At 50.7% G+C, this 21,051-nt stretch overlaps 5 protein-coding genes across 5 annotated transcripts; all 5 read left to right on the top strand.

Annotated features, from left to right (window-relative positions):
- Positions 1 to 320: 320 nt before the first annotated feature.
- Positions 321 to 2,174, top strand: BO66DRAFT_425477 (FAD-dependent oxidoreductase; the record flags this gene model as incomplete). Its single annotated transcript, XM_025650230.1, has 6 exons — positions 321 to 928; positions 991 to 1,457; positions 1,541 to 1,601; positions 1,659 to 1,854; positions 1,914 to 1,992; positions 2,048 to 2,174. Exons 1-6 carry the CDS (start codon positions 509 to 511, stop codon positions 2,172 to 2,174), a joined length of 1,350 nt encoding a protein of 449 aa, XP_025508299.1. The 5' UTR covers positions 321 to 508.
- Positions 2,175 to 8,171: 5,997 nt separating this feature from the next.
- On the top strand, positions 8,172 to 8,433 carry BO66DRAFT_108266 (uncharacterized protein). The gene has a single exon (XM_025641806.1). The coding sequence runs from the start codon at positions 8,213 to 8,215 to the stop codon at positions 8,363 to 8,365; it is 153 nt and encodes a 50-aa protein (XP_025508298.1). The 5' UTR covers positions 8,172 to 8,212; the 3' UTR covers positions 8,366 to 8,433.
- A 5,765-nt stretch (positions 8,434 to 14,198) lies between these two features.
- BO66DRAFT_425476 (uncharacterized protein) lies at positions 14,199 to 16,063 on the top strand (the record flags this gene model as incomplete). The annotated part of the gene is made up of 7 exons (XM_025650229.1): positions 14,199 to 14,645; positions 14,753 to 14,804; positions 14,841 to 14,925; positions 15,122 to 15,230; positions 15,290 to 15,415; positions 15,567 to 15,684; positions 15,956 to 16,063. Exons 1-7 carry the CDS (start codon positions 14,635 to 14,637, stop codon positions 16,061 to 16,063), a joined length of 609 nt encoding a protein of 202 aa, XP_025508297.1. The 5' UTR covers positions 14,199 to 14,634.
- A 69-nt stretch (positions 16,064 to 16,132) lies between these two features.
- On the top strand, positions 16,133 to 17,197 carry BO66DRAFT_108203 (uncharacterized protein). Its single transcript, XM_025641805.1, has 2 exons — positions 16,133 to 16,529; positions 16,617 to 17,197. Exons 1-2 carry the CDS (start codon positions 16,306 to 16,308, stop codon positions 16,903 to 16,905), a joined length of 513 nt encoding a protein of 170 aa, XP_025508296.1. The 5' UTR covers positions 16,133 to 16,305; the 3' UTR covers positions 16,906 to 17,197.
- Positions 17,198 to 19,495, top strand: BO66DRAFT_108195 (uncharacterized protein). The gene is made up of 2 exons (XM_025641803.1): positions 17,198 to 17,589; positions 17,652 to 19,495. Exons 1-2 carry the CDS (start codon positions 17,490 to 17,492, stop codon positions 19,316 to 19,318), a joined length of 1,767 nt encoding a protein of 588 aa, XP_025508295.1. The 5' UTR covers positions 17,198 to 17,489; the 3' UTR covers positions 19,319 to 19,495.
- The last annotated feature ends 1,556 nt before the right edge of the window (positions 19,496 to 21,051 follow it).

Raw genomic sequence — 21,051 nt, 5'->3', positions numbered from 1 at the left:
CGACTTTTTTGCGTAAATCCCACACCCAAGATCCGATCCAACGAAGCATAATCCCATCTCAATCCCCTTAGTCAAAAGATAAGCCAGTCGATATACAAGCGGGGTGCCAGTTCCGCCGCCGCGTCCGTCGGCTACGACCGCTCGAGCGAAGCGGATAATGCACTTTGAGTGCGCGGGCCGCCTGCCCGCCTGCCCGCCTGGCCCCCCCTCGACTGATAACTGTTTCGGGGGGATGCAGAGAGGCGGGCGATGATTCGTGAGCTCATGGACAATCGGCGACTGGACCCGTCTCGTATCTTTTTTTCTTCAATCGGGATAGCCTATGATGTACCTAGGTAGTGATGGTAAAGAAGGAGGGGAGAGGAAGTTTAAATAGATGGCTTCCGCCTGTAAAACTATAGGGTCTCTCTGGCATCGAAGTATCATCCTACTCTTCAGCTTCACCTTCTTATATTTCTCAGACGCTTGCTGTTAGGCTTTGGTGATTTAGGATCATACAACAGAGAAGATGGGCTCAACTGCGTCTGGTTGGAGACCGCTGAGTGTGGGGATCGTGGGCGGCGGGATCGGGGGCCTGGCGGCTTCGATTGCGCTGCGGCGGGCGGGCCATGCAGTGGTCATCTACGAGCGCCATGATTTTGCGGGGGAGGTGGGCGCGTCGATCTCGTGTGCGGCGAATGGAACCCGGTGGTTGCATGAATGGGGGGTCGATATCGCCAAGGGCGACCCCGTGGTGCTGCAGAAGTTGATCAACCGGGATTGGAAGACAGGGGAGCCGGTCAGTGTCTATGATCTGGACGACTACGAGCAGCGCTGGGGGTACGTCTACAATATGTTCCATCGGCAGTATATGCATGCCATGTTGAAGGACTGCGCGCTGCAGGAGGAAGGGGCGGGCACGCCGGTCACACTGAAGGTGAACCATAAGGTGAGTTTGGCGGGGTATACTTATCTTTGAACTGTGACGGTTGCTGATGATCGTGCGTTTAGTGCCAGGATATTGACCTCGAGACGGGTGTGATTACCTTCGACGGTGGTGAAACCGTGCGGCACGATCTCATCGTGGGTGCTGATGGAATCGGCTCGGCCGTGCGAGGCATCATTGGCCTTCATCCCGAGAAGACTCCGGCGCCGTCGAGCTGCTTGCATGCCAATGTCCACACGGAAGATGCGGTCCGCTTGGGGTTGGTCGACTATTCCCAAGACAGTGCGTTGGAATACTGGGGCGGCCAGGAAGGCAAGTGGGATAAGATCGTCCTCTCCCCTTGCAACGGCGGCAAGTTGCTGTCTTACTACTGCTTCTTTCCTCGCGAGAAGGGAGACTTCACGACGCACACATGGGGCGGAGAGGATCGTCCGGTCGAAGAGCTGCTCGCTCCTTACCCGGAATTAGATGAACAAGTCCGCTCTCATCTGGCCATCGGCATCGAGATTAGGCCCTGGCGCCTGTGGGTGCAGTAAGTCTCGCCCCTGGGTTGTTTTCTGCAGTATCTGTGAGTTAGTGCTGGACATCTCACTAACAGTTGAACTCTGTGAACAGTCAACCTTACCCGTATATCGCCAGCAATATGGTCTGCCTGCTGGGAGACGCAGGACATCCAGTAAGTTGCTTCCCTACACGAACATTTGCGAGCGAGGTACTGATTGACTTTGTGCAGATGATGCCTCATCAGAGCCAGGGCGCTTGCATGGCCATCGAAGACGCCGCAGCCCTCGGAATCATATTCAGCAAGCCCTATTTCTCCGGTGATGTCGCAGCGGCGCTGTCAGTCTACCAGAAGGTGCGACTGCCTCGAGCCACCAAAGTCCAAGCCGCTTCAGCCAAGGCAGCATACAACATCAACGAGCGCATCGGTAGGCAACTGTTGGGATTTAACCACACTGCGAGTATGTGACTGACGGAGACTCTCCAGGCTTCTCCAGCAATACCAACATGCCAAAGTACAAGGTCGAGGATGAGCAGAAGAAGCTCACGATTGAAGAAATGAACGCGTAAGTGAAGCATCAGTTCCGAGCATCAGCTGCAGGTTTCTGACCTCTCAACCAGATACGACATGTACATGGACATCGAGGAAGTCCTGTCCCAAGAGCTTGGGTCCTCGTTCGACAAGGAGTACATCCGGGGGCTGCCTGTCGGATTGAAGCTGTCGAACGGAGTGGTCATCGGAGAATAAGCGAGTTCTGACAGATCCAGATTTGGAACTTCTCTTCTTGTGCTTCTTTTCCTCCATTGTTTTGATACCTCATGCGGAGTCGTGTATGTAGTAATGCTTGATGTTTGTGCGGTGGACATCTCATGTCACTGCGGTGTATAATCCATTCAATGAAATGTGTGACCAACATAGTCAACCGGGTCCCATGACTGAAAGCTCGGGGCGAGGCCTAAGATGGATCAGCCGGCTTAAGCGCCGAGTCAAGATGACTCTTTACGAGTGTTAGGCACAGACGTCCACCTCGATTGGGTATTACACAATCGATCAATGGCTCGATCTGGATGTGATCGGCCTAAGGTGCGATAAAGTACGGGAGAGTGAGGATCGGAGCTGAAGGGATACGACGTCGATCGCGGTCAATATGGGCTGCCTTAAGTGAAGGATAGGCTATATAGCGTCGGGTATACCTGATGATCAGGGGTGGGAAGGGAGGAGGAGGATGAGGAGGAGGGGGCCGAAGGGCCGGGGACCGGAGAGGGGGAGAGAAGAACTGGAAATGATTTCCATAGTGGGAATGTTGTAGAGACTGCCAGGTGCGGTGAACCACTGCCCCCTCTGCTGCCAGCTGACGCTCGTCTGATCTGCCACTGGAGATTATCCGTCGGCTGTCTCGCTTCGAATATGAACAGATGGACAAGGGTCTGTGGTTCCGTAGTGAGTGGAGGAATGTGTGCCTTAATGGATCTGAATGGATCTGAATTATGAGTCAGATTGTCGGACATCAAACATGCCAATACGACGGAGAGGAAAGGAAGTATACCAAGTACAAGCAAGTATGGGCAGATCCCGTAGAGAATGCGGAGTAGCTGAGGACAAAAGGCGGTAGAGGGAGGAAAACATACACATCCAATCAACCCCTGCAATTGCTCAGCTGACCACCAGCTCACAACAACAACAACTACTACTACTACAACTACACCAGAACAGCAACAGCAACAGCAACCTGCATCGCCGAACACAAGCAAGCCACTTCAACTTCTCGAATTCTAGACTCGCCTTCGATCGCCTTTCCTTCCCTGTCGAATGACGCAGCAGATGCTTTTCTCATTCCTTTTTTTTTTGATTCATGTTCCACTCCTGCCTCCCCCCCCTCCCCCTAAACTAATGCAGACTCACCTGCAACAGCATGTCAGCCCTCTCCCTGTCACAGGGGATGCTGGTCTATGAATTGCAGATTGGCTTTTGACACGAGATGACTGACTCCCGGGGGAAGGGGAGGGGGTGGGGGGTTGGGGGGCCAGCTCGGGGCCCAAATCTATGCAAATCGGTAGCCAGTCAGTCGCATTTAGAAAGGAAGCATTGATTTTGAACCGGCTCGTTGGACGCAAGTCAACATTGCAGAGCGAGACTGAGGCGCTACCGTGCTTACGCTTCTGTTGATCAGCAGACAAGCTGGGATCAACCCCCTTTTTTCTTCAGAGCAATTGCTCCAAATGGTAGCACGAGCGCCTTCTATGTACTGTCTGTCTTGTTCAGACAGTAGTGCCGTACATTTCGACGAGGAGGCAATATCTGCAGTCAGATATAGATTTGTAGGCTTCGGGAAGGATCCCTGATTCGGGCAGTATGGGAGGCACGATGACGACCTCTGAGGGGGTTGGAGACGGGGACCATATTTGCTGTTGTGAACCGTTCATAGGCATACACATACAGGTGCAAATGAGAGATGATGTCGCAAATGCACGACACTCTGGACTTGAGCGAGGCCGTTCTAGAATCAGGCCCGGATCCGCATTTGACGGCTACCAAGTGATTGATAATGCATTGTGACTCCATGGTTCTCCGACATTGCGCCATGAACATCCCTGTGGCCAGACTACGTGGAGATAGACCTGCCAATTCCCCGAGGACTATCCATGTATATCATGATAGACAATTTCCCCTAACCAGCTTGCATCAGAGGTAGCTAGCCCCTGAAACCGAGACAAACCTCAGCGTTCCTTGTCAAGTCAATGACATCTCTCTCCCGCCATAATGAAGGCAGTAATCACCAACCCCAAAGGAAGCAATGTCCACCGCGAGTCATAGAAAGACCACGGAGGTTCATTCCATGATGAGACCCACAGCAAAGCAACTCGTCATATGTAGCAGTGTCACACCATCACGCACTCAACTGGCAGACGAAAAAAAGAAAAAAAAACAGTCAAGTCATTCCCCAACACAGTTTTCCCTGCATGAACCAAAGAGCAACTCGATGCTATGCTATATCCATCGACTAAGCCCCAACGTCATAAGCCTAAGTAGCAACGAAGCTCGACGCCAGATCAGATCCACCACCATCAGCATGAACAAACCGGTAGCGCTGGCTGCAGTGCATCACCTTTCCGCAGAACCTGCGAAAATATATTAGCATCGTGCATCCAGCCACAACGTCTAGAACCTCCACCTCCACGACTTTCCATTTCCGAACACGGCATCGGGCGAGATAGCTCCGCTCACCTCCATTCGTTTTGGGCGTGCGCAGCGAGCGAACCTCTCCTCTCCCCACTCCACAGAAATCAAGGTAGTTTTAGTCAGTGCAACGATGCACCGCTTGGAGCGAGAAACAAAGAGTAATGCAGGATACTGCATCTCTGCGTTGCAGCTTGCCTTTTCCGGGATTTCCTATCCTGCAACTGTGCATTACCGTTGGAGAAGCAACTAGCAGCAACTAGCAGCCGGGGGCTGAGGTTTCGGACGAGGCTTTTCTCTAAGGCATTTGGTTTTGGGTGTTGCGTGGGAAAATAAAAGTTAACTAAGTTATTGCTTCTCCTTTGCACGGACAAGGGATGTGGGACTGTGTACAATGCTGTGGGTCCAAAGGTGTTGTTGGGGTTTTGACAAAGCACAAGCAACAGTTCAAGAAACACTGACAGGAACTTGTCACCGCCGGTTATCATGTGATCTTCGTTGCTGCGCGGCTGCTGCCAGTAAGTTACTGACTGTCACAGACAAGGGCCTCCATAACTCAGCAGCAGCAGCAGCAGCAGCAGCAGCAGGCAGGGCGAAATCGAGGCTTTAGCAATTCCTGTGCCCTACCTTTGTTCTGCTGCATCTACAGATTTATCTCATGACGATGAAATCGTAGAAATGTGAGTGGATAGCCTCATTCTTGAAAGGATTCCAAATGATCGGACTTTTTCTGGGAGGGTACGGAAGATGGATGGTGCTGCGAACATGCACAACACAGAATAAGTCGGTGTCGGTGCTGGTGCTGGTGCTGTAGTAGCACATCACTTGAATCTCTCCAGGATGAGGCTACCTACGATTCTCCATTCATCCGACGATAGAAATCTATCGAGTGTGACATTTTTAGATCCAGACCGGAAGAAGGGAGTAATCAGGGGATCAGTCAGTGATGTTGGCTGTGCGCGTCTCGGTTCATCACATGGCTAGGGTATGTAGACCGAAGAAGAGGCTTTTCCTTTGCATTGACGTGGCTGGCCTCTGTTCGCGGCTACCGAATTCGTGATTCCGTCCCGTGGGACTTGAGCCCACTGAAAAAACACCAAACACAAAACAATCTTTACTCTCCTTTTTCTCATGACAGTAGGAAACTAAAGAACCCGCTAGGCAATTGACTGTGTGAAGTTTCTCTAAGTCAGGGTCACCAAAAAAAATTAGCTGCCTTACCTTAGGACAAGAATAGCAGGAAAGGCGGCGAGAAATTGGGCAACCATTTCCCCGAGGGAGTCGAGGTACATACAGTGAGGAAGTACGCCGGAGGAAGTACAGTACAGTAGATTGCTATACCGCTACTTCGGGATGTCGTTGGCTTCGACCATCACACGACTGCAAGAAGGTGACCCTAGCATCTGATGGTGACTTTCTATCCTAACTTCACTGTTGTTCTTCATCCCCGTTTGCTCTAACTTTCCTCTTGCGTATGTGTGTATGGGTATCTGTGCTATATACTGTAAGTATTCTGGATCGACTGTACTGCGTAAATATCAAACAGTTCATACAAATTACATACTTTCGTATAATTGTGTACCATCATGAGCAAGATAAAGAACCAGGGGCAAAAGGTACATACATGTGAGCCAGGTACGAGAATTCGATACCGGGGGAATAGCGATCCAGTCAATGACTGGCTTTGAGGACGGTACCTTTGCAACCCATGTGAAAAAAAAAACAAAAAGAACAAATCACAAAATAACAAAATAACAAACTATTCATCTTGAAGCCCTGAAGAGAACCGACTACCCCGTCCAGTATCTACATGAATAGGGATAGCAAAGCTCATCCCTTACAATAGGGAAGTTATGTCAATCGAAGCCAGAAGAATCCAGCCACTGCACAACACACCTTCTCTCCCCCCGAGGGGCCTCGATCTATAACCTCCGAGAACCAGCAAAGCAACCACCGCCCAACCCAGCCCAGCCCAGCCCAGCCCAATTGCCAACACAACCCACCCATCTCCCCAAGTTCCCCAGTTCCCCAGAATATCTCCATACGAATGGATAAAAATAGATTCACATCAGCTTCTTCAAGCTACTCCGTACAGAATACCGTAACCTGCATCTTCAGCCTTGTTCGAGTCCCAAAGCGGCAACCCGGAACAAGACCCATAGATCATAACTAACCATCCCTCGTCATCATCAACTACGAAGTAATTATCAGTTTGATCATCAAACCTTCGCATCATCTGGCACATGACCGGTTCCCTCTCACCAAAAGTATGAATCGGAACCAGCCAATAATATCCACCCCTCCGGACTACTACCCCTTAACGCTGAAACAAGTCGACGCGGATTCATGAACAAGCGATAGGAGAATCCTCAAACATCACATGAGCATTTCCGACCCCTGTGCCTTCTCCTCCTCCTCCTCCCCCCCCCCCCCCCCCCTGGTCCGTCAGCTTTTTAAGGTACAGTACACGGTGGAGATGTCGGAAAACTAGCCCCCCCCTCCTTCTAGCATATGTCAAGCGATATTCAGGAATAGTCCAAATGCATTTTCATGCTTTATTTGAGTCATCTCTTTGGCTTGTCCGTGTTACGAGACCGGGTACCTCGTAAGCAGAGAGCTCGTTTCATTGTGCTTGCCTCTAGCTTACAGATAGCTCTGCTTCCTTGGAAATCCGAAACGAGGATATGAGGGAATAGGGACTACATCGAAACTCAAATCCAACCTCCTTAGATCAATGTCCGGGGACACTGACTTCAATTGACCCTCGCAAAGGGGGGGGATTTCTTACGCTGATGAATCGGTGGCTTGAACCGTAGATACACACAACGAAAGCAGCCCTATCCGGGGCAAGAGACCGAGAACCAAGGCTGAGTGGGCAGGGGCGGAGGGGTTGAAAAGGGAGTCAGGCAAAGTTATACGATGTCTGACACCGGGAGGCGGGGGTGTTCTTCCGGATGGAGGTAGTATCATCTCGTATCGTCGGATGTTTGGTGGGGGTGGTGGTGGTGATGATGATGATGGCTTATGGCGTTGATTGTTGGAGTGTGTTCATCCTAGAGTATGACTCGATTACCCCGTCGTAGTACTGTACATTCCTGTTCAGGTTCAATCGGCCCCGGCTTTAGAGGCGTAGCTGGGTATTCGTTTGATGTGATTAGAGGTGACGTGCATTCCTTGATGCTTGGTTCAGAGTCGGCGTGGGCTTCATCCAACCTGTGTGTTTTTTCTACCCCATATATCATTAAGCTGAGAAGATGGATGCGAGGTGATAGGCTTGAATGGCATCAGGTATCAACGGGTTGCGAAAGTCATTGCAAGACTTCTCCTTCTATCCGAGCAACTGGAATTGAATAATTTCCATAAAATTGAGTATACAATCTAGAGATAAACCCGGAGAACCCTGAGCTACGGAGCTCTGACTTTCCCGTAGCACGAGCGAAATTAGATGCCTTACATGTTCCACCCACATCTGTGAAGTGACATGCATTGCTGCTGGCCGTCTGTCTTGCACATGAACACTCCACTACCGAAGGGACAACCCTCTCCCCCCTCCCCCCTCCCGCCTCCCCCCTCTTCCCCTTCTTTCGTCAATGGAAGTGTAGGTGTAAATGAGTTCGGGGGAAGCAGGTACAGCACATGGTCTCTTTATGCTTTGCGCCTTGGTGCCTCTCTTTCTCTCTCTCCTTTTGGGAATGGTCAACAGGAGAGGAAGGGGACGGAGATTTAATGCACTAATTACGATGACTGGAAGTTCGTCTTGAAACTCTTCCCCCTCGAGTCATGACGGATGATCACCAGTTTGGGGTGTGGGGGGAAATGGGGGGAAGGGGGAAGGGGGAAGGGGGAAGGGGGAAGAGGGAAGGGTACTGTACCTACTCAGGGGTCCAGCCCCGACTGAAAATTTGGGGAGGAGGAGGGGAGGGGGGGGCTGTCCTTTTTCGGCATGCCTCCCCCCGTTCCCAGAAACCGGGACATGCAGCATGCAAGCAAAGATTAGCTTTATTGAAATAGCTTCTTTAGGGTCCCATCATGCCTGCCTGTGGTAGTTCAGTAATTAGTAAGACAGTAGTGCCATTTTGCTAGGGAACAACTCGGCCCTTTGCTTCTCACAATCCAGGAAGACCCAAAGAGATCGACACAGCCAGAAAAGATCGTGGGTGCGGATACTACACTCACCGTGCCGTGCCTCAAGCACACCAGCAACATGCGGCCATCTCTATTGGGAGAATAATGATACGTAAAGCCACAACTACTATCCTGCGAGTCGTATCCTCTGGGAGTCTTCTCCTAGCCTCTTGCGCGATTTTCCTTCCTTCAATGGAGGGGAGAGAGAGAGGGGGGGAGGCAGTCCGACATCCGAATGGATTGGTAGGGTGACATCGCCATCTCTGTCATTCCCCAAAGGACAGGGCGAAGGACGACTTCGGTCTGTATGTACAGATGTACATACTGTACGTAGAAGGCCAACTCCGAACCAGCTTACTTCTGAGCAAGGCGCACCCACAAAACAAGCCATCGTGCCGGAGGTGCCCCCCGTAGCGCTTCATACTCAATCCGGGGTAAGCCCCTCCCTTCCCCCGCCCCTCCATCGAACGTGCCTGAAATGGACAGTACAAGCCGCCATGCAGACTCGAGCACAAAGATTTAGATAGAAGATTCCTTGCAGGGCTGCAAGCTCTGCTCTGTACTGTACTCTGGCCATGAAATCGTCCGCTTTTATGAGATCTGAGTTGCGAATCGTTGCTGACATCCTGTCCTGGAATGGAGAAAGAGCCGTTAGAAAGGCGACAAGGGTGTCGCGCCGGTTTCAACTTTCTTCAACCTTTTTCCTTTGAAGATCATAGAGTTCTAGACTGTGTTTGATCGACTCGTAACGGGCGGCAAGAAGCAAAGTGTACCGTAGGTTGGGGCTGGATTGCCAGATGATCCTTGTCGAAGAAGGGACCAAATTTTCCACTCATCTGTCAATCCCATCGAACATTCATCGATCGTCGAACAAGGCCCGAATCCTTGAGCAATAACACGAACCTACTGCTCTTCTTCATTCACCCTTGCATTTTTTCATATGAGATCGCCCCAATCCTTTTCCCTCCCCCCTGCCCCTATGGGTGTGTGGGTGGCCTGGGTAGTCAGGCTCGGTGCATAATTTAGAAATCGCTAGTCCGGTTCCTCGAACGAAAGGTCGCATTCAGAATTTATCCACACTTGAGAGAAAGAGGTGAGGGGAGTGCATTCACTACCTGTTCCTGGTAGTCATCCTGGTAACATGAAGATGATCATCCCAGGGTTCTGGCTGGTCGGGGAAGGCGGGCCGGGAAAGATGGAATGTGACCGCTCAGAAGACCCGGTAGGACGGACCAGGGTCAATCGTCCGACTGAACAAAAGAGCATGGATAAATAGAAAGAGGGCACGGACTGAGGAACAAGAACGCAAGAACACTGGCGGGGGAGAGAGAGACAGAAAACAGAGTACGGGATAGTTTGAGAGAGCAGTCTGGTCGATAGCGCTCGGGTTTCAAGATTCAATGTCGGTCTGTTGTTAGTCGAAAGCCTCGATCCGGCTATTTCTTTGTATGTTTCAGCTCGCTTGGTGCCCCTTCCAGGCCATGACCCTTGTGAAAAACCGCTATCCGTGCGCAATGCAAAGCTTACTAGCTATGTATGTATGTACTGTAGGATCCGGAGTACATCCAGAAAAGACAAAACCCAAAGCTGGGGTTCAGGGATTGGGCCAATGGTCACAGAAGGGATTGACGAGGACACCTACGTGGACACACACATACCAGCGCCTGCTTTCATATATCAATGTCTTGGAGCCGATCAATCGAGGTCAAATGCCAGGCTCAAACCAAAAAACAAAAGGTACGAAAATACCTTCTAGATCGTAGAGCCGAATTCCTCCCCAAAGGGCGGAATCAACGGTTAAATGCCAGCCAGAACACATGTCTGAGCTCCTCCTTTTTACGCCAGCTCACATACTTTCGATCGGTTCCTGTAAGCGATCATCCCTAGGGCGAATCCCCGTTGATCGACGGCACCGTTAGCTTTGAAAGAACCCTGTTGCCTTGGAAGTATACAGTCCACCCTCCGGGGGAAGGGAAGGGTTCTCGGGACGTGGTCCCAGAATCGGCAAAAACGCATGGTACAGCATCACAGGTTATGGTTGCTGGATCCAAGGGCGTCGCGAACTTTGTCGAGGGTTTGGTAGCCGGGAAGGGGTACTCCGTGGGTGAGACTGTGCCCATCCTTTGTTTGCGGGCCGCATTGATGGATGCATGGTCCCTTTTTTGCCCCTGTGTCGCTTCTGTTGTTGTTTTTGTTTTTGTTGATGCTGGTAACTGGTGCTGCTTGACATGATGCAGCCGCTGTCCGTTAACACTAGCCCCAACTGCTCCTCCCATGACAGGTCCTCGTTTCAGAGCTACAAGTATCGTAGGATGGCGATAGCGGTGGATGACTGCCAATGGTAGAGCCGATGAGACATGCCTTTGATACATGCAATTCCAATACGCGGGGCTTTTGGCAATGACTGGTGAGATCAGTGAGTTGGTCTGTGGTCAGCGGGGAAGTCAGTGGGATTGACCTCGAGTCTCTTGCGCGATCTCCGGAATGATTTACCCCAGTCCATGCCCGGTGGCGCAAAGGCTGTACGTGCGGTACGTACTCCGTCGTAGTCACTCACTTAGCTACTCAGTAAGTTAACTAACTAGCCTTAGTTAGCTCTTAGGTAAGGTAAAATGTTGCGCGGTTCGACCCCACATCATGTGACACCCTCCCCCTTCTCCTCCCCAAATTTTGTCTTGTGACTTGTGCGGGACTGCTTTGCCACTGGCACAGGCTGAGAGTGTGACTGACTGACTGACTGACTGGGTGTTCCTTTTGCCCCCCCCGCCCCCCACGTTAAGGGGCTGGCAGGGCCCGCACTGCAGGAGAAATGAATTTCCACCGGGTGTTCCGTCTCGAGTCCAATAGCTCCCAAAACAGCTCCCCAGGCTACGCCACAGTCAACGGGTCGGTAGTTACAAGTGCGCTACGGAGTACCGTACTCAAGTAGAAAATCACAGAGCGTGATCTCCTCAGGTTCCTCGGCTATTTTCTGTTGGTAACCACGTCAGCTCTGGACTGAATGTGTCCATTTTTCCGGGGGGGTGATACCCTCCCTCCAAGCCTGCTATGCTGCCCTGCTGAGTGCCCTTTGCCCTTTGCCCAACCCCCCCCCACCTCCCCCCGGCTGTTCCACCTGGGCGGTTCGAGACACTATTTGCTCCCTATACCTTTGGCGACCTTTTCGTCCTGGTTGAACATTGATTCAAGGTCATCCTGAACATGACGCTGAATTGACGACAGATCGTCCCTATAGAAGAGATAACCCGTTCCTTCATGTTGCCTCGAATACGTAGGGAGATCATGGGATAGCGGGATCCTTAATTTTTTCTTGTTTGTTATTTCAGTTTCTGTTCATCATTATTGGCTTTTCCTTGATCATCATTCGCAAGATCCTTCGCCCGAGAAAAAAAAATCGAATTAACAGATGTGGCGGAGGGTTTAAAGAAGCATCGCTTCTGAACAGTGGACTGGCTGTCATAAGCTTAGCCGGGGCCGAAGTACCGTGGATGTACAGGACATACTGTACCCCGTGAAATCCGCCCATAGCCCTAGCCATGCTGCCATGCATCGGCGCTCTCTTTACTAGGAGGCTTGAAGGGAAGTCAGTCGAGAGCCGTACGGTAGCGGGCTGGGGGCGCAGCTACGTGGCTCGCTCTCCATCGCTATTGTGGAACGATAATCTGCAGGACAGGTCTGGCAGCTGAGCAATTTTGCCAAACGATCATCGACGCTGGCAGCTGTGTGCCCACTATTTTCCTTTTCTTCTACAGAGTATCATTTCCTTTCTTCTAGAGTATTACCCGGTAAAGTACGGGTTACGCGGTGGAGAGTTAGGCTAGGGCGACGAAGAAAGCAAAAAGAGGCATGCGAAAACGAAAGGGCAATCATAATAATAAGCTCACGATGTTTAGCTAATGACCAACCTAAATCCAGAGGTGGGTTAGCTTGTTCAGGCTACCCTTCTTCTTGAAGTACCCGGGGCACACTTCTTGGGAGGAAGGGAGCCTGGAGTGGGCCGGAGGTGTAGAAACATAGTAGTGCTATGGACGGAGTAGTAGGGGGACGGATGCAGGCGCCGGCGCGCACGCACACGCTGATAAACATTATTGTCTGCATTCGAGAGATACAGACATGAATATGCACGCAGAAGAACAGACGCAGTGGTTTAGGGTCCAATTATTAGGTCGAGAATCTTGCTTTGACACCCGCCGATCGTGCGACTTGATCCAATCGATTTCCATCGACATATATACTTCTCCATCGACTACCTTGGTTGAGGGTTGGAGAGCTCAATGAATGCATATACTGTATATAGTAGAACTGTAAACCCTCCTAACATGAGGCTTTTACTCCCGTACACGGAACCATTCACCGTGATTCTCCACCGGAGATATCATTCTTCTAGGTGCTGACCTCTCCAGGCACTGTGGTTGATCCAAAGCGGTCCCGGGACCAAATGACCAGAAGATTTCAAACGCCATGCAGATCGGCTCTTTGCTCAACGTCTTCGGGCGACTAAACTCGAGAGGGAAATCCGAAATTTTGCGAGGCTTCCCGGTAGATAGAATCCTTCAGGCAACATCTCCCCCCTCCATTCCTTCCATGGATGATTCGACTTGGTCGGGTCATACACAATTTACTTCATCTAAATACTCCGTAGACACGAGATATCGCATCATCACGGCGGCAGTCCCCCCACCCCCTCCTTCCTCGGATTTCGCTCGGCTGTTTTCACCCACCACGGGGAAATAACGGGGAGCGGAGGAAGAAGCCACCGTCAGAGATTAAAAAAAGGGTGCTTAGAAGAGAAATAAAGAGGAGGGATGGAGACGGCGAAAAAAAAAAAGCCAAAATAAGCTAAACGAGATGGGGTGGAGGAATCTCTCCGCGTTTACGAGTAGCTTGAACGTTTTGCGGTTGCGGTTGCGGTGGTGCCTTGGACTCGCCTAGAAAAGATGAAACCGAATCTTACAACCGCCGCCCATCGCCCATGTGAGAATCTCCAGGGTGTTTAGTCTTGTTCATTCGACCCTTCAGACCTAACCTAAAGACCTAGAACCTGCCAGGTGGGAGCATCACATGATTACACAACGTGGGCTGACAGGCGAGGAGAACCAAACAAGAGAGGCAGGCTGTCAGCTAACTCGCTCTCTGATTTCTCTCCCTTTCTCTCGTTGTCTCCCCCCTATCTTCATTAGTGCTCTTCCCCTCCATCACGACAGGGTGGATGGTGATGATTGACGGACTGATTGACTGATTGATTGATGATAGTGAATCGGGCGGATCTTCTGCATCCCAGTTCCCCGAACCACTTACCTAGAGATCCGCGACGAAGGATCGTAGCTGTGGCGTCTTCAGTCTCTCTGATTATACTTAGTTCGGAAGTCAAGTATGAAAACAACGGATGTTTTATCCCCGAGATGTTTTTTGATTTTTTTTGCAGGGTCCCGTGACGTGAAAAAAAAAAAAAATAAAAAGGGGGGGCGCGTTAATAAGAAGCCTAAACCAGATAGCCGGGTAATCTAACACCAGATCAAATCTATAGAACGCCTGATAGTAGTAGTAGTAGTAGTGTTGATGTCGTTGGTGCTACACAATCATTCCTCCCCTCCCCCTGGGGATATCCATGTTGGGCTCTTATCATCGTCGTCACTAATGACGAGAGAATTGACAGCTGGCAATCCTCCTATCTTGTGACTATGACTTGGGTCGGGAGGGAAAGTGGAATGAAGCCACTGTGATACTCGACGTATCTGTCGCTAGTTGATACACAGACACAGACACAGACACAGACACATATCAGCTCACGAATCCGAGAGGGCTCTTTTTGTTCGAATGGATCAATGTCAAGTAGATACGTCGGGGTTGGTGATTGGCATTTTAGCGATGCCTCAGGCTCGTGGGGTAGTAACTTCAAGCCCACATGATCCAAGCGTATGTACCCGTACTCCGGGGTTCTCCAATGCCTGAAGACAAACTAGGAGCAGGGAAGGGAGAAAGAGAACATTCTAAAACCCGGCATTGACACATAATTGCTGCAGACCGCAAGAGGGGATAGAAACAAGATCATCACCTCCACCAGAAGAAGATAAGGTCAGTGCTATCTAGGTAGGTAAGACGATCACCCAGATCGGAACCGCGGCGCTCTTCCCCGGTATGCGACTCCGCCTGGGGGCATTTGAGATACTACATACCACCGGCGAATACTTGCAGAGTACGTATTGCGCGGCGTACCAGCAAGGTAGTTCGAGGCGGGGACGGGGGTTGTGCTCAGGCCATTTCAGCCAGAATGATTGTCCCAGGATACATTGATAGATCATATGGCATGGCAATGTTTTTGTTTTCGGTTGTTTTTGTTGTTGTTGTTTGAAACAAATAACATACGGAGAGACACTGAATGGGATAAAAAGATCAGGCAGTGATGCCTCGGGATCAGATCGAGGCCAACTACGAAACCAGCTACCGACGATATTGGCTCATCTTCGGGAATAAAAACGTGGCTAGACCCAAGTGTCAAGGGTAGAAGGTCCACGGGTCGTTGAAGGCATTATCTCGCTGCGACATGCACCCGAAACTAGGTCCGTGGCGAAAGTAGTCGACAAAACAGTGACAGTCAGCAGACACCAACAAAATGGCCACCGAAGAGGGCAGGTGAGAGATGAACTGTCAAATGCCCCTGATGAGGCGAGAAATGGATTTAGGCAGTAAGTGCCTAGAATTGACAGCGACAGGGGGGGGGTAGATGTGTGGGAAGGAGGGAAGGGGACATTGAAAGGGACTGAAGGGGACTAGAAACAATGATGGAAGTGGCTATATTCATTAGGTCTATCAATAGTGGCACTACTGGTACTGTAGGCGAGTTGACAAGTGCGGAGTGATATCAGCAGTATCTTGTCTAAGCCAATCGTTCGGGATCCATTTTTGGGGGAAGTCAAGTGACCCGACGGAATTGACGGGGTTGAACTCATCCAATGTAAGTTAATGATGTATATTCGGTACTCCATAGTCAGGTTAGGTCTGTTAGTGAACGGAGGTTTCTCTTGCGGCCTTAGTCAGCGGTCAAGCTGGTCACAGGACAAGGTGATCTTTGTTCTGAACGATTGTCTAGAACATCCCCTGCGCGGTGAGCGCTTTGCTGATTGTGATACGTAATGCAGTCAGTCACCTTGGATTGATTTGTATACTAGGGGAAAGTATTGGAATATCTTTTCTGGCAGGAATACCTGCCTCTAACGCTTGAATAGGTATGTGTGGAGGGTGGGAGAGTCTTCCTTCATACTTCATCCGATACCAAATTTAGCGAGAGAGTCAAGCCTCAAATCGGTTGCAGCCAAGTACAAACAAGTACTTGAGGGAAGCAGAGAGAAGCGCCGCCGCGTTCACCGGCCAAAGTTACCCTTCTGGTGGAGGAATTGAGTATCATTCCGAGGTCCTATACACAAGGGTACTAGGTAACAAGCTCGTACTTTGTTTTCGTAGCCCCACTCCGGAAACAGACCGGTAAATTTACACTAGTCATGACAATGTATGAAATACCAGACGCCCTGCGGGGGTACTCCGGAAGTACCACCATTACCATTCCAAGAATGGAAAAATGCAAGAAAATAAAAATGAAAAGGAAAAAAAAAGACAAAATCTATTTTCTCTTCCGAATTATCAGAAAAACAATTACACACATTCACACACGCCCACCCACCTGGCCTACCTACTCGGCACTCTCCCGCTCTCTCCATACATAGGTTCCGGACCACGGAAATGGAGGGAGGAAGAAGAAGAAGAAGAAGGAGGCGCGGCTAGGATCCCTTTCCTGTACATACAGTACGTACACTCGCTCTTCTTCTCTCTTACCGCCATCCCCATTGAAACAATTCCTTTCCCTCGGTACTTACTGTTCTTACTGAGTAGAGTACCTACTTACTGTACACCCTTCATCGGACTTTTCTTTCCCTGTGGCCACCGTCACACTTCCCCCATATTTCCATACTTTTTTCACATTTTCCCATCATTTTTATTTCCTTCGATTTTCCCCTTGTACCATTACCAGTTCATACCGAATTACTGTTCTCTCCCACGCCCTCCTCTTCCTCCTCTTCCTCCCCTCCCCCCCCGTCCCATAATCTCAAAGTCTCCACCGACCCGTCGTTTAACTATCTTCCCTTTCCTCATTTTTCTCGCCCGCTCCACCGCGTACTAAGTTTCTCCTCCCCCATATTCCTACGGTCGATTTTTTCCCTTCTCTCTTTTCTCTCTTCATTCCCTCCACGCCTCTCCTCGACAACCTCGCACCTTCCCCCCCTCCCCATACTCGACACATCCTCCCCTCCAGACCGGCGGCTCCTTTTGCGAACCTCCAATTTCGTCCCCAATTGCTTCGACTATTCGTCGTTGCCGGTCTCTACCTTTCTGCGTCGACTATACCCGGACGGGAAAGAGAATTACCACCCCGTGGCAGACTCTCCATCCGAAATCGACTCCGACCGTGCATCTCGCGCCTGATCACAACCCGCACCACAATCGCTGATATTTAGATCCGCTGCTTCTTTCGACAGGCAGCTGGGGTGCCATCACTTGCTCAATCGACATCTCTGCAATTTGATTGCGGACTTCCGAACCGAGAAACTCGATCCCATCGACATCGTGGAGGATCAGGGAGCTTCAATTCGCTGCACTTCGCGCCGTACGACCACGCTCGGGGGAGACGGCGACCCCGAAAGTCCCTGGACGGAACACTTAACATCTCTCGACTTGCACCAAATTCGAAACTGTGGCGTCGTTAAAATGCCTTCGCGTTTATCAACCCCCGTTCTGACAGTGGATACGGCCAAAATCCACAAGGTCGACACCGCCAATGCACAGAGCTTACATGGAATGTGGATGGGTAAGCATCGTCGGCTTTTGCAATCAGTCTACTGTGATGGCTGACTAGGATCTTCTCGCCAGTGTTCTCGAAATGCGCCGACTACATGGAAGAGGGACGTCGACTTGAGAATCTCAGCTGGAGACTCTGGACCCGCGAGACATTCTGCGTGGAACCGGAGACTAACAGCGATACCTCGGTTTTGCCACTCCCCCGCACGGACACTTCGGACATGCCAGAACTTTCCGCCAGTGTCGAATCTGCCGCGTCCGACCAGGCTGACAGGATTGAGCAGCACATCAAGCGGTCGAAGCTTGATCTCAAGCCTGCAGTTGTTCGTGAGGATTCAAGCCCTCTCTTGAGTCTGGCTCGCGGGAAAGAGAAGCATATCACATCCGAGGGCTTGGAACGCATGGTGCTGAACATCAAGGAGAAGAAGAGCTTGGAGCCTATTCCTCCCCAATCGATGACCACCCCCTTTCCTCCCGTTGTGGATATTACCCCACGCCCGTCCACTCCCACTCCTTCCTCCCCTACCGTCTCTACCGCGAAGCGGACGCCCTCACCGCCACCATATCCTCTTCACCAACAGCAGAACCAGTCCACGGAGTCGTGCTCCACCACAGCGCCCGAGGGCAACGAAAGCGACAACAGTGCCTGCGCTGCTGCTTCCGACACCAGTGTTTCTTCCTCCGGCATTATTCCTATGAGATGTGAATTGATCAAGTCCCCGAGCATCGTCCGTGGATTCTCTCCTTCGCTTATATCCTCATCCTACCGATCGCAGCCGAGATTGGCACCCGAGCCTGGACCAGCCAAGCAATCGGGACAGCTTAAGCCTATGCCTTTCAAGAAAAAGGGCGGCATGTTCACACTTGGAGGCTCCTCCGGAGACGACGAGAGCTCCTTTGAAGATCGTATCTCGATGCAAGGTCCTCACCGGAGCTCCCTATCGGACGAATTAAGCAAGCCGTCCTCGAGCAACCAAAGTCCGAAGAAGAAGGTGGCGTCCTTCAGAGATGAGAACGGAATTATCAAGCCCACTCGGGAACGGCTCGAGGAGCATGAGGACGCTATCGAGACCGACGATGAAGTCTCTGAGAGCGCCATCGAGGATGACTCTGATTCTGATTGGGAGGATTCGGTCACCGAAAGTGGCCGGTCTAGTGTTGAGGAGCGCGAGCTTTTCCAGCGAGTCGATTCTCGGCCAAACCTCGTCTCCCGTCGGTCGATGCTGACCATGATGATGCATCAACCCACCAAAATGGGCGCAGCATCCCGGTCCACCCCGGCTCTTCAGCGGTCCCGCCTCACTTCACCCAACGGCCCCTCGATCCCGGCTTCACCGCCCGACGACGACGAGGAGAGTCTTACGATGCGCGGCCCTGATGTTCCTCGTTCCAAGCCGATTGTTATGAAGCCTACGCCTCAAGCCATCGCTCATTCGCCTCGCACGACTCGTCGGAACATGCTGGCTACTGAATTGACGGAATCTCTCCGTCGCCACTTGCTTTGGGAGCGTCAGCAGAAGAGCGCCACCGCGAATGCGTTTTTGAAGCGACGCCACACCGCCCACGATATGGCCAATCTGCAAGAGTATCCTGGTCCCAAGGGCGCCCAGAAGGGTCAAACCTCGGGCCAGAATGCAGGTCCCGCAACTAAACCTACCAGCCAAGGGAAGGACAAGACCGGCTCTTGGAATCACTACACCGACTTTGGGCCTTGGGAATACCATGTTAAGGGATGGTAAACACTTCCCTTGGGTCTTACGATCGCTATACCTCGATCTTCGATTATCCTTGAATTTTGTGTCATAACACATCTTATCTGGTGGATATTGTTCATTGACAGTGATACCCGATCATCAAACGCCTTTTTTTTTGTTTTGTTTTCACTTCACCATGTAAAGACCATCGATTGATTATCATCCTTGTGACACGTACCATCACGACTGCATTGCATATTGGCGCACTTCGGAATCATCTGGCCTTGTGTTTCGACCTGAACATCTTCTCTTTCGGGTCATTGCTATTTTACTTTTGCTATCTTTACATTGCATTGTGTGGCTCTCTGCTTTCCTTATACATGGGGCCACTGGGGGGATCAAGCGTCTTTTACACAATTAATCTTGTTGTACAGATGAACTTCTCTTCTACGGCGATGCACAGTCGGCAGAGACACCTTTGAAAAAAAGGGTCTCCACTTTTCTTCAACTCTTATGATGCTTTGGGTGGAATTGATGCGCGAGCGGTCCATTGGATTCGTCTTCATCTTTGATCCAGGCGGCGGAACAAAAAAACTGAATTGCGTTTTTGCATACATTGAAATAGCCCGTTTGTTGATTTTTTTTTTAACGCCTCGCTGATACCAGATACCACGTTCCCCGAATTTTCTTTGCACACTGGCCGACTCTTGAGTCGGCCTGCACATGCCGTGTACGCTACTTGATACTATTTTTTTTCTCATCTACCCATCCGCTGTGTATGGAGGAAGCTCCAAAAAAAGAAGCAAAATTTGAAATAAAAATTCATAACAAAGCAGAGCAATATTTCCATAAGTAAGACATTTGCGTCGTATGTTTTGTGAGAGACCACACAAGAATGCCATTGTTTGGATGAGGAGGTGGTTAAGTTTACTAGGTAAGTAGAAATAGACAAGGCATTAGGTAAGTCAGTCGTATTCATCATATTCCCCCCCCCCCCCCCCTCCTTCCTGGGGGCACAGACCTGGTCAACAGGCCAGCTAACTACACTCACGTATACTATTCGGTGTTCTTCAACCCGCCCACTCTCATTCAGGCAGGTAAGGAGAGGCCGGAACCTAGACCAGCATGAGTTACTGCTGCGTTAGCATATTACTATGTAGCTAGTTAGCTGAGAGCAAAAAAAGAGGGGCCAGGCGGGCCAGGCGGGTGTGTTCTAGCCATCCAGCCACCGCAGCCTACATCTAGACACAAGATCAAAGCTCCTTTCTCCCCTGCCTTGTCTTATACCTTTGCTTACTGAATATTATACATCCTCGCAGTAGTGCTCCGCACGTACCTACTCAGGATTTGCTGGATTTGCCCTACGACCATAGCCATAGTTATATCCCTGTCACGATCTAGAATCCCGCACAGATCGCTTCTTCACATGCAATGCCGGGCGCGCGGGCGCGCCCTTCCCTGTCGCCTCGCCGATATTACGATCCCACCATCTTCTTTTTTTTTGTTGTCGTTCCGTGTTTCCAGGCGATATTCTCAAAAGAGTTTCTTTTTGCAGATAACAAGGAACGGGAAGAAGGGAAAGGAGGATGCGGGGATAAGTGGTTATGAATGGAATGGGCGGGTTATACTCGATGTTCTTGCTTGAGTCAGTTTTCTTGAAAGAAAGTTAATCTTCCTTTTTTTTCGATTTGGTTCCAGGTTGATGGTTGATGGTGTGCTGTGGTTGATGGTTCTATTGTTCTGTTCTATGAACCCCCGGAGGTGTTGCCATATTTAGG

The sequence above is a fragment of the Aspergillus aculeatinus genome, assembly GCF_003184765.1.
Source record: "Aspergillus aculeatinus CBS 121060 unplaced genomic scaffold BO66scaffold_3, whole genome shotgun sequence".
NCBI lineage: Eukaryota > Fungi > Ascomycota > Eurotiomycetes > Eurotiales > Aspergillaceae > Aspergillus > Aspergillus aculeatinus.
This window is presented reverse-complemented; position numbering and strand designations above follow the sequence as displayed.

Bases quoted from the DNA above. Each gene is read 5' to 3' on its own strand.
- BO66DRAFT_108266 (XM_025641806.1), top strand. From the start codon at position 8,213: ATGAGTTCGGGGGAAGCAGGTACAGCACATGGTCTCTTTATGCTTTGC.
- BO66DRAFT_108203 (XM_025641805.1), top strand. From the start codon at position 16,306: ATGCAAGAAAATAAAAATGAAAAGGAAAAAAAAAGACAAAATCTATTT. The intron at 16,530-16,616 runs GTACGTACACTC...CTTACTGAGTAG, and splicing joins ATCCCTTTCCTGTACATACA to AGTACCTACTTACTGTACAC.
- BO66DRAFT_108195 (XM_025641803.1), top strand. From the start codon at position 17,490: ATGCCTTCGCGTTTATCAACCCCCGTTCTGACAGTGGATACGGCCAAA. The intron at 17,590-17,651 runs GTAAGCATCGTC...TCTTCTCGCCAG, and splicing joins CTTACATGGAATGTGGATGG to TGTTCTCGAAATGCGCCGAC.